Source organism: Quercus suber, unplaced genomic scaffold (assembly GCF_002906115.3).
Source record: "Quercus suber isolate HL8 unplaced genomic scaffold, Cork oak 2.0 scaffold_75, whole genome shotgun sequence".
Classification (NCBI taxonomy): domain Eukaryota; kingdom Viridiplantae; phylum Streptophyta; class Magnoliopsida; order Fagales; family Fagaceae; genus Quercus; species Quercus suber.
The window spans coordinates 1,157,569-1,173,748 of NW_027069540.1; the positions used below are offsets into that span (position 1 = coordinate 1,157,569).

At 34.2% G+C, this 16,180-nt stretch overlaps 1 protein-coding gene across 4 annotated transcripts; it reads left to right on the plus strand.

The window, feature by feature from the left end:
* The first annotated feature begins 5,736 nt into the window (after positions 1-5,736).
* Positions 5,737-15,787, plus strand: LOC112035309 (probable E3 ubiquitin-protein ligase RHG1A). 4 transcript variants are annotated; one of them, XM_024068142.2, is made up of 7 exons: positions 5,739-6,278; positions 7,054-7,495; positions 7,586-8,130; positions 8,515-8,709; positions 8,795-8,949; positions 13,482-13,592; positions 15,297-15,787. In XM_024068142.2, exons 1-7 carry the CDS (start codon positions 6,099-6,101, stop codon positions 15,355-15,357), a joined length of 1,689 nt encoding a protein of 562 aa, XP_023923910.2. In that variant the 5' UTR covers positions 5,739-6,098; the 3' UTR covers positions 15,358-15,787. The 4 variants fall into 4 exon arrangements, with proteins under 4 accessions (XP_023923906.2, XP_023923907.2, XP_023923910.2 ...); XM_024068138.2 differs by having other exon boundaries at positions 5,737-6,278; positions 7,054-8,130; positions 8,530-8,709; XM_024068139.2 differs by having other exon boundaries at positions 5,738-6,278; positions 7,054-8,130; positions 8,816-8,949.
* The last annotated feature ends 393 nt before the right edge of the window (positions 15,788-16,180 follow it).

The window sequence follows — 16,180 nt, forward strand, 5'->3', positions numbered from 1 at the left end:
TAACCCTGCACCTCTACCACTGACTTTCTTGAAGGATTAAATTGTGTGGCACGAAGCCATTGCCCAAATTGTTGATCTTCACTCTTTAAGGAACCTTTGCTTTGAAGCCATAAAAGACAATCCTCATCATCATGAGAAATTAGTCCACACCAATAGCATACAAAAACAAACATGTTGTCAACGTGGGTAGTGAGCATTTTAGTTAAAAATTTTGTACCTTATTTTCATTCCAATTTTCTTCTCATTTTAGAACGATTGAGTTTTGTAGAATGATCAATGTGTGTGAAAGGGAGAGTTTGGGTGTGGGAAAGAGTTGTGGGAAGTGAGAGTTAAGTGAGTTGGGAGGTGAAAAGTGTATCAAAGTGTTTATATCTAAGACGGTTGAGGTGGGTGCAAAATTTATTGGAACTCAAGTTTGATAGACTTGAGTTCCATTTTAATTTTTTTTTTATCGTGCTCGCATAACTAAGATAGGTGGGGTAGGTGGTGAAATTTACTAGTCTGGAAGTCGAGTATGCTATACTTGACTTTCAGTGGAAGTCAAGTTTAATATACTCGACTTTCAATAGTCTACGTGGCTTTTTTTTTTTTTTTTTTAAGGCGTAAATGCACTTTTGGTTATTACATTTTGGGTCATTTCTCAATTTGGTCCCTAAACTGATTTTGCTCCTAGGTCAATCCCTGAAATCAGAAAATCGATTCTATTTTGGTCCTTGCCGTCAACCCACTAACAGAAAATACATACGTGACAGATAGAATACACTATTTGTTGAGGTGGCTAATAAATAAAAAATAAAAAAAATAATATATATATATATATTTATTTATTTATTTAGCATTTTGTAAATGCCACATCACATTTAAATTAATAAAAAAATGATAGCTCAAAAAATTTAAACAAATTTTTTTAAAAAAATCTAATTTAAGGTAAAATCATTTCTTAAAAAAAAAAAAAAAACGAAAATCATTTTAATCTAAGGACAAAGTTTAGCTACAAAATCGGTTGTAGCCTTAGGCTACAAACTCACTCAATATCTTTTATTGGAGGTGAATTTTGACAAATCTACCATTGAATTAATCTTCTTCTTATATCCTCCACGTTTGCAAAATTTTAAGAAAATTAAAGACCAATAGCTATGTATCAATAAATTTTTAAATTGCAAGTTTTTGTAATTTAAAATTATGCATAAAATATAAGTTTATAGATTATATAGTATATAATATCCAATTGACACAAAATTTGACATGTGTATTAAGAGCGTAAAAAATATGCAATTCAACGGTTAGATTTTCAAAATATGCAGTAATATTTATTTTATTGAGTGAATTTTTAGCTTAAGGCTATAACCAATTTTGTAGCTAAACTTTGGCCTTAATCTAATTCTTTTTCTTTTTCTTCTTATTTCTTTAACCTTATCTTTTTAAGTCTATTTCTTTTTCTAATCTCAAATATTCTCCCTCTTCACCGTCCATGGACGGAATCTCTCTCCATTGTAACTCCATGGTCGGAGCTCACAAGCTTGATGTGGAGAAAACGATCTGCCATGGATGGTATCTTGATGCGGTCTTGGGTCTTTTTCCTCTCCTTTTTTGTTGGGTAAAAGCAATTTTAGCTTAGCTAGAAAGAGAAGGAAGTACCTGGGAGTAAGATTTGGGAGTTGAGGTCGATGATTTAGTGAGCAAGAGCAAAGAAATCGTGAAGAATATTTGATGACTGACCGATGGCTTTGATTGAATCGTGCTTGATGACGATCCACCGTTGCAAAAGACTCCGCTTTGAGGATCCATGGTGACAATCACAGCATTGTGGAGTATAATCCATGAGTTGCCCTTCATTTCCTACATTATCAATCTCTCCTTTTTCAATTGCAAAACTTTGTTCCTTTTGTTTTGGGTTTGTTGTTGTTTTTGTTTTTTGGGGAGAATGTGGAGTTGTTTGATTTTATGGGTTTTTTGGGTGTTTGTTTCCCAAGAAAATTTATGGGTTTAGGGATTGCTGGAGATTGGGTTGGTTATTGTGTTTATGGGTTTGTTTCTCGGGTTTATTTATGGTTTGGTTTCTTGGATTTATTTTTTGTTTTTCTAGATTTGATGGAGATTGGATTTGGTTGCTGGATTTGGATTTGGGGTTTGCTAGAGATTGGTTTGGTTGCTTCTTGGACTTGGGAAGAACATGAAGAATATTTCCTGTTAGTATTTAATTTAATTTTTTCTTCTTTTCATTTGTGTTCTTCTGATATGGGTTTGGGTTCTTGGTAGTTGGGTTTGTGTTATTGTGATTTGAGTTCTTGGTTGCTAGGTTCGTGTTCTTGTGATGGGTGAGTTCTTGGTTTGTGTTCTTGTGATTTGAGTTCTTGGTTGCTGGATTTGGCTTGTAAAGAACATGAAGAACATTAAGAAATTTTTTTTAATTAAATTAAATTTAAGGTTTTTCTTAAAATTTTTTTTTAAAAAAATTTCTGAGGTGGCTTTTAAAAAAAAATTAAAATGCTGATGTGGCATTTAAAAAATACCAAATAAAATATTTTATTATTATTTTAATAGCTACGTCAGCATTTAATGTGCCAACAAGGCACTCGTTTGCCACATCAGATTTTTTTTGTGAGCGAGTTGACGGCAGGGACTAAAATAGAATCGATTTTCTGATTTAAGGGACTAACCTATGAGCAAAATCAATTTAGGGACCAAATCGAGAAATGGCCAAAAATGTAGTGACCAAAAGTGCATTTATGCCTTTTTTTAATCCATGTCAAAACTAATTTTCGGTAGGAAGTCCAGTATAGTAAACTCGATTTTGTTAGGAAGTCGATTTTATTGTACTCGACTTCAAAAAAGAGTCCAAATAACTAATAAACTTTGAACGCATGCCATCTCCTTAAAATTTTTCCAGAATTATATTGGTTGGCAAATTTTGAAGTGTTTCATTCTCCTAGCTCCAGTCCTTGTTTTTTATACCCTTAAACAAAAGCCTTCAAAATGAATTTAATAACAAAACCCAAAAAAAAAAAAAATACTATATATGTTGAGAGATTGGTAGTGTTTGACCACACCAACACACAGCTCAAGGTCAATTCAATTCTACGGACACTTCATCCAAAAACTTTATGTGCAAACTAAACTAAAGTCTTTTTTTTTTTTTTTTTTTGAATTTCAAAAAAAAAAAAAAAAAAAGGAAGAAAAAGTAAAAAAAAGCTCATGGCTTATGTAGCACGCGCAAAACTTAGAAGGCTCATGAAGGCATGAACATCGTGATGAAAGCGAAATTTGAATCTTTCCCCAAAAATAAAGGCAAAGGGCCTGGGCCAGACAACACCATGGTTGTTCAATAATTAATACTCATACTTCATAATAATTATTCCCTTTCTTTATTAATAAAGCATTTTGGTTCAAAGAAAAAAAAAAGTTAACAGATGTCTTATATGCATCGTTTAAAAAAAAAAAAAACATTAGTGAGAAAATTAAAAAAAAAAAAACTAATTTTTTTAACAGTTTTTGCATATTTCAAAATTTTCTTAAAATAGTTTATAAATAAATGTTTTTAGGGAATCTGCTAACCAAGCCTATTATTTAGAGTAAAATGCTATATTCTTTCAACAAAACAAAAGTAAAATGTTTAGTCACCTATCAATGCTATTACCGTCTAATCAAAGTAAGGAAAATTACAGTTTCACGGACACACTACTCCTCTTATGGACACTAATATAACATGTCTACATTTAAGACATGATATTTAGTATTTACCAAGTCTCAGATAATCAAAACCCTAAAATTTTGGATTAAATACAAAAACTACCATTGAGGTTTTTGGGCTAATAATGCCTGCTACCAGTACTTTTCAAAAACATCTAGTCAAGTATGCTAACTAAGCACAAACATTACTTAAGCATAGTTTGAAAATTTCACTACTTTTTTTTTTTCTTGGTAAAGGAAAAATGAGTTGGGGGAACCCACGTGGCTACACTACCTAGGAGTTACCCTCACAACACCCAACTTGCCCTAGGGTGCAAATGAATAGGGTACCCACAAAGTGCAGATGGGCGTGCTCAAACCCATGCAATGTGTATGGGAGCCCAAGTCATTTTTCATCAAGCCACCAACTGTGTGGGTAAATTTCAATATTTCTCCACTTCGTTCTCAAAACATTTATTTGTGTATACAATTGCCATAATGTAATCTCGTGTAAAGATCTACGCCATCAACAGTGGCGGTTCTAGGAATTTTGTTTAGGGGGGTCAATACAAATTTTTTTTTTTTTTTTCGGTAAAAAACAAGATATAATAAAAAAAACTAGGAATTTACAAGTCTATTACAAAACATGCTAGCTTGATCAAAAGCTAGCAACTTAATACAAAATTTTAATAATAAGAGAACTTGAATATATTGAATTATCGAAAAAAATAATAATAATACATAAAGTTTTACAATTTTATTCTACAAGTTTTCAAATTTTGAATGTTACATGATAGTTCATTATGAATATCTATTTCTAATGTGGGTAGCTATGAGTGTATGATCATTTTATTTTGTTAAGTTTGTCTAACATTTATCTTTATACAATTGTTATTATCTATTTGACTTTGTTTTCATAAAAATATTTTTGACTAAATGACTAATTTCAACTCATTGGCTTCATATTAATTATTAACATATACAATCACACTTATTTATACATAAATTATACACTACATGTCTACTTAACCAATTTTTTTTTTCTTTTGAGACAAGTCTACTTAACCAATTAAATACTTGAATAATCATTTTTTACAAGAAAAAAAATTCTACTATAGCCTAATCTAAGTGTATATGTGTGCGAAACTCCCTCCTAGAGATTTGAACCTCGGCCCTTGCCCCTCTACACTCCACAAGCACTTATACTTGTGGAGTGACCATTGCACCAAGGGTGTGCGGTGGTAATACTCGAACAATCATTAACTTTACAATTGTTTTCTTGAATTTTACTAACTTTATTATAAAAAATTATTATAATATGATAACAATACACAAACATGTAAAAAAATTTAAAAAAAAAACCTCTCTATTTCTTAATTATTAAATTATATAAAGTTATATTATATTTATATTGTACATACAAACATCCACACATATCATAATTTACACAAATATGTAATATTATAACAAAAAGTTATATACACAATTAATATTAAACACACTCACACACATATAATATAAAAATGTACAAAAATTTTTTTTTTTAAAAATAAATTAAAGTATTAAGCTAAATTATATATATATATATATATATAACTTTTTATTTTGAAGTCAGGGGGTTCACTTGAACCCCTTGAATTTGCTTTGGTGCCGCCCCTGGCCATCAAGACAAACTATTGGAAGAAAATAAATAACTTATTAGAAAAGTAAGAAACTTTCAAATGATAGTTACTCTCTAGCTTCCTTCGTATTTCTTTTCTAAAGTTGCAAATCAGATAATTTTTGAAAAGTTTTTGATAGCAATTGATATTATTCAAAACCTCATGATTTTTATATTTTATCCTATAAGTTAATTTTTTTAAAATAAAATAATTAACTTTTGCAGTTGGGAATGGACATTTTTTACTCATTGACCTATCAAATTTTGTTGTCCATTCACAATTACATAAATAAATAAATGGTAAAATTGAGTATGAGAATATTCTAACTTTAATTAGCAAAAGAGGGAGAGAGAGAGAGAGAGAGAGAGAGAGAGAAATTGAAAATGAATAGACTGAGTGTCTAAAAAACATGTGAGGCCTACCTACTTTATGAGAGCCGGAGCAGCGCTAAGTTTTTCCCCCAAAAAAAACAATCTCCCACCTTTTACTCAAATCTTTCCCATATAATAATCATATTCATTACCTTCCCCATCACACTTTTTAAAAAAAAGAAAAAGTTTTACCAAAACAAACAAACAAAGAGAAAAGAAATGTAAAATGTGAGTGAGTGAGTTCCCTCTTCATCACACATTACACGTAGATGTGTAGTAGTAGATCTGAAGAGAAAGAGATTCATTCAACATTGTAATAAGAAAACCAAACTGCAAAACGCAGTCAGTCAGACTCAGACACTCCACTCTGTCTGTCAGAACACACATTTGTCCGAAAATGGGATCCAGTAGTAGCAAAGGGTCAAGCAGTGGCAGTGCTGGTGCTACTACGACGTCGTTTAGTAGTAGTAGTGGAAGGCACCGAGGAGGAGGAGGAGGAGGAGGAGGAGTTTTGAAGTCATTTTGTCTGAAAGGAGGAACAACCACATCTGCTACCAATGAAGACGATGATCACCAGGTTCGGTCCTTTTGACTCTTCCCATTTTGCCCCTTCCCATTTCAATCATATTTCAGATCCCACATTGTTTTGAATGTTGTTAATAAATTTATTATTATTATTATTATTATTACTAGATTTAGATCAGATGTTAATGTATGACCCCACCTTTGATCTTTCTAATCACATCTTGGTTTAAGGAAATTTATGCAACATTAGTTTTGTTTTTTCTTAGATGAATCCAATCAATGTGAGTGAAGGCCGGGTCGGGTTGGGTTGTGGGGTTGCATTGCATTGCATTACATACATACATACATTACATACACAATTGGGTATATATATGTATAAACATTGCATACATAGATGTGTGTGTGCGCGCGAGTGCGGTTTGTGTTTGCTTAGAGAATATAATTTAAAAACTTAATGCTTTTTGAGAAATGACTAAACTAATACAATATCATGTAAGATTTTATAAAGATTAATAAAAATTGAATCTTTAAAGAACTTAACTTTTCTTTACACACAAAAAAAAAGAAAAAATAAATTTGAATTGAACGTTTTTATTATCTTTGTAATGTGCTTATACCTTGATTTTCATTTTATGAATGTTTGAATTTAGTGCTACAAGTATCGAAGGGCATAACAATGACATGTAATCATTTAGTTAAGTCTTGTTGGACCTGACATTTATATGCTTCTAATCTGTGCTTGTATTGTACTATTGTTGTTGATCCAAAAGTTTACTATTATCAGTTTTTACAAATGACATATGTGTCAAATGTAAATCATGCTTCAGGTTTGCAATTACGGGAAGGCAGAAAATGGTGGTGGTATAGCTCCATGTACAAGTAGAACTGAAACAGAGTCGGATGAGGAGAAAACTGAGTGTTACAGAAAGGTTAAAGATGAAAAATCTGATGAACTGCCTTGTCTATCCTCTGATGTTGATCTTGATGGATGGGGACAATCAAGTGTCACAAGTACTGTATCCAGAACTGGTAGCAGCTCTGCCCGAGCTTCTTCAACTCAATCCTTAAACCCTTCAAGTCGTTTCCTTTCTCGCCTTAGTTTTATTCCTGGTAATATAAGCTTCAGACTCAGCAGAGCGACCAGTTTAGGGTCATCGAGGCCTTATCCTGTTTCTTCGACCAGTCTTGCAATATTGAATGATGAAGATGAGCTTCATCTACGAGCAGGACCTGCCAATGGCTTCATTCATAGAAATGAAACTCAGCAAGGTAGTGACTTGCTTCCTGCATCATTGATTAATGAAACATCCACGCGATGTTGCGAAGATACTAACAGTAGTTTGAGTTTAAATGCTTCAGCACCTGATTGTTCTGACAATTTGCAAGACAATCAGACAATGTCTAATATCCCCAATGTGGCCAGAGATGGTGATAGTACAAGAAATGGGGTTGATGTCAACTTGTATTCGCCAAGAGTTCATCCGGAAACTGAGAGTGTTGAGACTAGACATTCTGATAGGCGGATTGGAGCTCGTGAACCTGTTGAACGTAATGTTCGTTTCAGTCGAACCCTTAGTGTTGGGAGACTTCGTGACAGAGTTCTTCGTCGATCATCGTTGTCTGATTTAACAGTTTGTCCTTTGCAACAAGAGGGAGAAGTGAGAGATGCTAGTCAGCGTAGTGGGAGACAGGCCTGGGAAGGTGAGACAAGGGAATCAGTAGCTGAAGCAACTGCCGTAAGTACTCCAACTACTTCTGGTTATCCTCCACCCAGTAATTCTAGCTCCTTATATGGTATCCAAGATTACGAGGTGGAAACTTCACGGTCGCGAGAAGGCAGGTATCATGATCTTCTGGAACATAGATCAAATTTCCTCGAACGGAGAAGAAGAATACGATCCCAGGTTTGTAAATTTTCTCACTGATTAAACATTTGTGGTCTGCTGAAATCTTTAGCCAAAAAAGATGTAACTAGATCTCAAGTTTTTAATTTATATTATGTTTTGAGAAGGTCTTCTATTTTATTGCAAATCCAGACTATCTAGCATAGCAATACACATGCCATAAATGTTGGTTAGTGGTGCTTACCATTAGGTAGCCTCATTTGGAGCATGACTAGGCCCAACATTGATCTCAATGGTCATTGGTCAATCTAAACGCATTTTGTTGCGCTGGACTCTGCTTAGTTCCCTCCTAGACCCTTTTCCCCCTTCTTGTAAGGAAATTTTAATAAGGTTATCCATCATTATGTGTGTGTTTTTCATGGTGACTAACATTTCATTGCATAGGTTCGTGCTCTTCAGCGGTTGGGAAGTCGTTTTGAAAACCTGTCTGGACATGAGAGGTCTTGTATATTATCCGGTCAACATCGGACGGGTCGTTGTACGTGTCATATTAGTAACCGGGATGCCAACTTAAATGATGACAGCAGTGCTAGGGCCAGCATATCAAGAATTGTTATGTTAGCTGAAGCATTATTTGAGGTAATGCTAATATGTAATAGCCTCTCTGATGGCCATTTTTTACATTATTTATACAAGTTGAATATTCTTTACATATTTTAATTAGGTTCTGGATGAAATTCACCAGCAATCTGTAGTTTTATCCTCCCGGCCTTCTGTATCTTCAATTGGATCTGTCCCTGCACCTAATGAAGTTGTAGAGTCTCTGCCTCTCAAATTTTACACCAAGTTGCAAAAACATCAGAATGAGGAGGCTGCACAGTAAGTTTTTTATATTCTCTACTGTCTGGCTGTCAGACCAGTTCACTAGATGTCTTTAATTGAGGTGGTTGAATATTAAACTGCTTGTATCACCTATGCATGTAGCAATCATAAACATGTTGGGACTTCTATCAATTTCTTAGTCTCTAACTCTATGTATAGTAATGTCATTCTCTGCACATTCAATGTGAAAAGAGAAACAAGTGGAAAATACATTGGTACTTTTGTTTGCAAGCCATTAACTGCAGTACTTGTTCACTGCAGAATGAGTCATAAATTTCAACACGTGGAAATGTTTAAACTTTTGAGCAAAATGATATGGATGTTTAACTAAGGGCTAATGGTGGGGTGGATGCAGCCAGCTTGGCTGTCCAGGTTGTGGACTCTTATCAAATCACCTAACAAAATTTTTTGTAAACTTATATATCAAGGGTGTGCCAATTTGTTATGTTCATTTGTAGAGGTCATCATCATTGTTTGGTTTACCATCTCTTTTTCTAATCCATTAGCTCTTTGATGAGCTCTTGGAATGTAATGAAGTAGGTGTAGGCTCATGACTCTTTCCATACCCATGGCTTTTGGTGGTGTAATTGGGATGGTAATAGTTTAAGTTTTATCAAGAAGATGAAGGGAAAAAAGGATTTTTTGGGGGGGAGGGGGAGGTGGGGAGTTTGTCAAGTGATGAAAGTTGCCTTAGCGGGAATGAGATATTGCATTATAAATGGATTGAGGCAATCAAAAAAGTAAATTATTAGAAAAAGATCAATTAATTTGAGTGCTTTCACTCTTATCAGTCCCCCCAAATAAAAATTGAGCTAGTTCTATTATGTAATGACCAGGAACTTGTTCCACAAAGAGAAGTTATGTAAGATCCTGCTATCAAAGAAAACCATCCTGAACAATGGTTGCAAAAGTGTGCCAATTGAACTAAAAGTGAATCTTGATGTCAAACAAGGGATTTTGTTTAATATTTTGGAAATAAGTTCGCAAATTTCACATTGGTTTTTAATGACGAGGAACAGTTTTTGGGGTTCAGTGATGAAGTGATGATACATATGATAAGACAACAGTTGAGATGTTAAGGAAGGGAGGTTCAGGAAGCAGAGGAACACTGTTATTTGGATGATATTCCACTTTGAGAGCCTGCTTGCCAAATATGGGGAAGCTATGCAAGATTTTGTTGAATATAGTGGTATTGTCTGTTTGTTGGTCTATTTGGATGGAGAGGAGTCTTCAACTTTTGAAGATTGTAAAGGTAAAGTGTGATCTTTTTAAGAAGATGGAAGAAGTTTTTTTCCCTCTAAAATATACTAATTGTCCTTTAAATTTTGTTCAAATTTGATTTTTGTCCCTCAAATTTGGGAAGTTGCATTATTGTTGGAAAAAAAAAAAAAAATAGAAGGTATATCATTTGGTCCTTTTGTCCATCTACCATTAAAGAAATTGCATATATGGCAGGCGGAGTGTTGATGTAGCCTTGAATAACGTTAACAATGGATGGACGGAAGACCAAATGAATGCTTTTTTGAAAATTTCAACTTTTAAATTGAGGGGTAAAACTTGAACTTGGATTACATTTTAGTGAAGAAAAGTATATTTAAGGCTTTTTTTTGGCCTCACTCTACTTTCTTGCTTTTTTTTGCCAATTGTCATTAGACCAAATGTCGCCCTCCCCCATAAATAAGTGGTGGTTGTTGAGACCAGGGTTCAATACGTGGGAGTTGTATTTACCTAAAAAGGAATAAAAGGAGAGAGAGAGAGAGAGAGAGAGAGAGAGAGAGAGAGAGAGAGAGAGAGGTCTGTCTTCTTTTTGGGTTTACTCTTCATTTCATGGTTTACTACTCTTCTTTAATTTCACTTGGCCTTGAAAAATAAATAAAGAATGTATTCACAGCTCTTTGATGCATAAAGGCGAAGGATTTACAATTGAGGTGGAGGCTCAAGTTCTTAGTGGTCTACTGGTGTAAGGCAGTCTCTGTGTTGCACCCCTTTCTTTTACTAATTGAGGGGAAAAAAGGGATTTACAGGTGGAAGGCAGCTCTTATCTCCTAGACTAGATGAAAGGGGAGGTGTAGGGAAGTTGGAGATTTCGGTAACTTTATGAGAGAAATTTTGAATGGCATATTGAATTGCATATGAGTTGGGAGATTTTCTTGGCAGAGGGTCTACATATTAACACAACATCTCTATGACATTTTACCTGCTGTGAGCTTCAAGTGAAAACAATTCCTTCTGTCTGGTTGATGGTGAGTTTGGGAATGAAATAAGGGAGAGAGTTGGGCATGACTGATAATCAGAATGTGGGGTCCTTAGTTAGGAATATGGCTTGGAAGGGGGGCAATCACATACTCTGGCAGCAGCGTTTGAGCTAAAAATATAGCTCTACTACAAGATATTATGCTGAATGCTTGTTTCTTTCAGATGATTCCAAATCAATATTTACTCTGTCGTGGCTAAAAGAGTGTTTTCTAGGGTTAGTTTTGTCAGTAGGTTTGGGAAAAAGATTGGTGTTTTCAAGTGATGAGGGAATGTAGGGGGTAGGGCTTGAGTATGGAAGGAAAAGTTTCAACCTTGGTGTTGCTATGCTGCTGGAAACTGAGGCTTGGCTACCTCAAATTAGCCATAAATATAGAATTCGTACTCTACTTCAATCTCATAGCAATAGAATTTTCACTCATCATGTTCTCATAATTTGAATCTCCTGTTTTAGTAGGGTTATCATTTAAATTTTTAAATTGTTGTTGCCGATATAGAAAGATTTTCACAGCATGTGTCCAAGCTAGATAGTGGATTCCAATTAGTTCAACTAGTAAAGTATTTTGTCGTTGAATAAGAGATTTGAGGTTTAAACCCCGCCTACATAAAAAACCAATTGGTGTCTTGGCTATAAATTGAAATTCTATTGTATCTATCAAAAGAAAAAGTGTCCAAGCTAGATAATTAGACTATTCAATTTTTTCAAGTTAGTTTATTTAGGCATACCATCATCGTTAAGTAGTGTTGGTTTTCCCTCAGCCTTGAGAGTAAATATTTATTCAATCAGATCAATACAGTATAAATTCGAAGAATCAACAGAACTATATTAAAAAAAAAACTATAAATCAACCAGTCGTCAACAATAGAATTTCAACCTATGGTGTACTTCCTACTCATGTGTAATGCGAAGTCTCTCAAATTCAAAAAATATGGCATAAATCTTCCATAAATCAGCAAACAACCATCAATTTGGTCCTTCTGAGACCTATTTGAAACTTATGGATCTAAGCCCATCTGAAAAAATAGCAAAAGAGCTCCAGAATCAAAGATTGAAAAAATATGCTGGTAAATTGAAAAATCATTGTAAACTAGAAAAATCATGAATGGCCTAAAATTTACCCAAAAATCACCATAGAGAGAGGCGAAGCATGTGATCATTGGACTCGGGTGTTCGTACCAACATTAGTGTCAACATTATGTAATTGGATAGATGTTGACGTTGGCATCCTTTTTTATCTCACAACTATTTCTAAATTGTTTTAATGGCTTTTAGTTTGGCTTTGATATCAAGTTAAATTATTTCATTGCCATTGTTGGTGCCTGCTTATCCATGGCGGTTTCTTTAAAAAATTCTCTAGTTAAAGAATACAGGCACTGGTTTCATTTCTTAAATATTTCTTCAAAGCAAGCAATACCATTTTTTGTGATATTACAAATGCACCAACATTATAGAGAATCTTATTTTAAGTACAGCACCTCTTTTGGGTTAGGTGAGATGTGGGTTTCATTATTAAATGAGTGAAGTAGCATTACCCCTTTTGCTTTAATTGAAACTTTCTTTAAATATGGAATGGTACCTAAATTAGGATTCAAATCTCATTAGTTAGATAAGTAAAATTTATCTAACAGAAGAGGAAAGAAACGCAAAAATGAGACTTTTCCTTTTATTAAAAGGATTGGATACCATCCACTAAGCATTATACCATTAAAAAATGAGTTTAAGTAAATTGTTCTAATTCTTGTTTGCTTTTGGCCTTATATACGTCAAGCATGATCCCATGAGGAACTGTACTTTTTCATTGAAAATTTTAATTATTGTCCGACATACTTAATCATTAATCTTATGATTCTTGATCTGATCTGTAAGGTTCCTCTACCAATCCTGTAGGATATTGATTTTAACAACCTTGGTAGGGGGTGGCTCAGATATGGTTCTACCCTTCATCATTTTTTGCATGAACTGGTGCTATCAATTGATTATTGGGTTACAATCTTAACTTTAATCTTTATATAAATTGTTTGGAAGAATTTTTTTTTTTTTGGATTATCCTTTTTCTTTGTAATTATTAAGAGTTGCTGCCCTTTATTACCTTTCACTGCTACATGAGGTTTCTTCCCTTCTCTTTCTTTTACTTGTACACTTCTGTGAATATGATGAATTAATAAGTTTTTTTTTTTGGTTCAATATAGTTTAGAGTGATTTGAAATTCTATTACAATTGTATCTCATTATACTGGATTGTCTTAAGTTGCCTTCTGTTTTTGATGATCTTGTAGATGTTATATATGCCTTGTGGAATACGAGGAGGGAGATAGCTTGCGGATTTTGCCTTGCCATCATGAATTTCATAGAACATGTGTAGACAAGTGGCTCAAGGAGATTCACAGGTATGAGATGGGTTCAGTCTTCTATCATTCTTACATATGATTTCCATATATGAATACAATTGCATACATGTGTAAGTTTGTTTACAATTGCATTGTTGAGTAAGTGCCAGTATGTTTGTTTCTTGGACTGTGACACTCAAAAACTGGTTTTAGCTGACCTAGAAAAGTGAAAATGTGGATAAGTGCTTCCGCAGCCTCTTGTATAGTTTGAGAGTGACATGGCGAAGAATAATGCTAATAGATCATGATATTAGCAAAATTTGAGTTGAACCAACCAGACTCGAAGACCCCCAAATACTCATGTAATTTCGTTACTTGGTTACATATATTTTCTGCAGATAGGTATTCCTAAAGAAAAAGAATAAAGTTTCCTTGGATTTTTTTCCCATTTCTATGGTCATGTAATTTGTACCAACTTGCAGACTTGGATCTTTGGAATTACAAACAATTGTCAAGTTTATAATGCTGGCATGATTTTGCTTCAAAATCTTGTCATTGTAAAATTAAGGGAAAAAAAAGGGGGGAGGGGGGGGAGATTAAAACCTACTAGGTTAGTCTCAAATTGGGTATAATTTTTTTTTTTTTTTTTTGAAATTCTAACTAAAACAGTAAATTTTTTGCATGCTGGAGAAAATATCATGGTATCATCTTTTTCAGATATTAACTAGGAATGTTTTTGCACCAAGGAAAAAAAAAAAAACCATGTATAGAGGATGTTGTCCCATGCCATAAGAGGAGAGGGAATTGTGTTTCCAATTACAATAGGTTTATCCATCTTTGAACCTGAATGAGCTTATCAAGCATATGCCAGAAGTTGTTCCGTTGTTAACGTTTTTTGTTGGCAGTGTACTTAAGGAAACTAGAGTTGGAACCATTCACAGGTCAAATATAAGGAGATATTTCTGATTTTAAGGTCATGTTTCATGTGACTGACAACATAGGGAAAATGTCTTTTGGTATCCCCTTATTGAACTCAGTTACTAAATGATTTTGCCCAAGACATTATTTGGATTTGCTCCAATAGATGACTCAAAATTAGAAGTATAAGACTGCCCTGAAAAGGGGGTTATTTTCTTTTTCCCAGTTGAGCTATTGAATCAATTATATGTACTCCTTGCTTTTGAGAATGAATGTCATTGATACTTAAAAAAAAAGGAGAATGAATGTCATTGATGTCTCTGTGCACCTGCTGAGGGTCACGGGGGGGATGATGGGCTCTTCTGTCAAAGATAATATGCCAGTTATGGATGTTGTAGGCTTTCTTCTCCTTTTGGTGTCTTTGCATGGATTATGTATAGGACAAGTGTAATCAATGTAACTATGTCTGACCCTTTGATTCCTCTCTTTTCTGTAGTCACCTTGGTTATCTTGTGGTGTCATTTTGTTTTAACAATGAAATTCATTTGCTAGCTATATTAGAAGACTTTCCAAAATCATAAAATGGACTGACATGTTATGGAGGTGTAGAAAAGATCCATGATACGCTACTTATCATAAGAGATGAAAAAAAAAAAAAAAAAAATCCATGATAAGATTGAGCTTATGTCATTGGTACTCTCCATATGAATGATCTATTTAATTGTCATGATTGAGTGCAAGTTTCATTCATGTGTCCACTTCCCTAAATCTAACTTGCTGCATTACTAATAAAAGTGTTGTTTGCTGCCACCAATGCTAAGACAATTTTCCTTCTATGGTGCACAGGGTATGCCCACTTTGTCGGGGGGATATCTGCAGATCTGATTCGTTGCCTACAGAAAACTAAAGTGGCCAGTTTCGCAATCTGTTTTCTTAAAACGCCTGAGCTCTTGAGGAGTGAAGTTTTCCACCTAGCAAGCAAAGAAAAAAAAAAAAGTATGATGCTCAAGAAGTTAGGGTATTTTTTCTGCTGTAATTTTCACTCTTGGCTGTGGCTAATTGCTCTAATTGCACAGTGGAACCTCCAACCCTCATAGAATTAGACTGAACTACTTGCAATCAGCCACGCCTCCAACCAGAACTCAGTTTTTACCCGGGCACTTTCCACTGCCCTGGGGTAGGGGTTGGTTGAGAGAGAGAGAGAAAGCATTGGTTCTTTTTTGCAAAGAAATATTGTGAATATGCTGAGCAGTTCCCACTGATGTGTCCTAAATTCTTTGTATCTTGCTTTATTTGTGCTAGTTTCTCTTAATAATTCTTGAACCTGTTTAGTGTTTGATTTGTGCAGTCAATGTTGGAGTAAATATGATGAATGTCTGCCAAGGTGAACTAGCACTCAACGGAGACGTTCATGGTTGAAATCCTCCATTCTTCATTGTTGTAACTATCGAATCATAACAGTATTAAAAAAGAAAAAAAAGAAAAGAAAGAATAACTAAGACAAGCTAACTCTCCTGAGATCATGAATTAACCGTTTTATGGGCCCATCATTGAATTGGTTAAGTAAAACTTGACCCGCTTGTAACATGGTTCTGTTAGTGTTGGGGCAATGCTTCCCAGACCTGTTGATGCCCACCTGACAATTGTTAGTAGCAACTGGCATGTTATTGTTTAAGTACTTAGTATACAATTAATCAGCACTATTAAGGGATTTTCATTTTTCTTCTTAG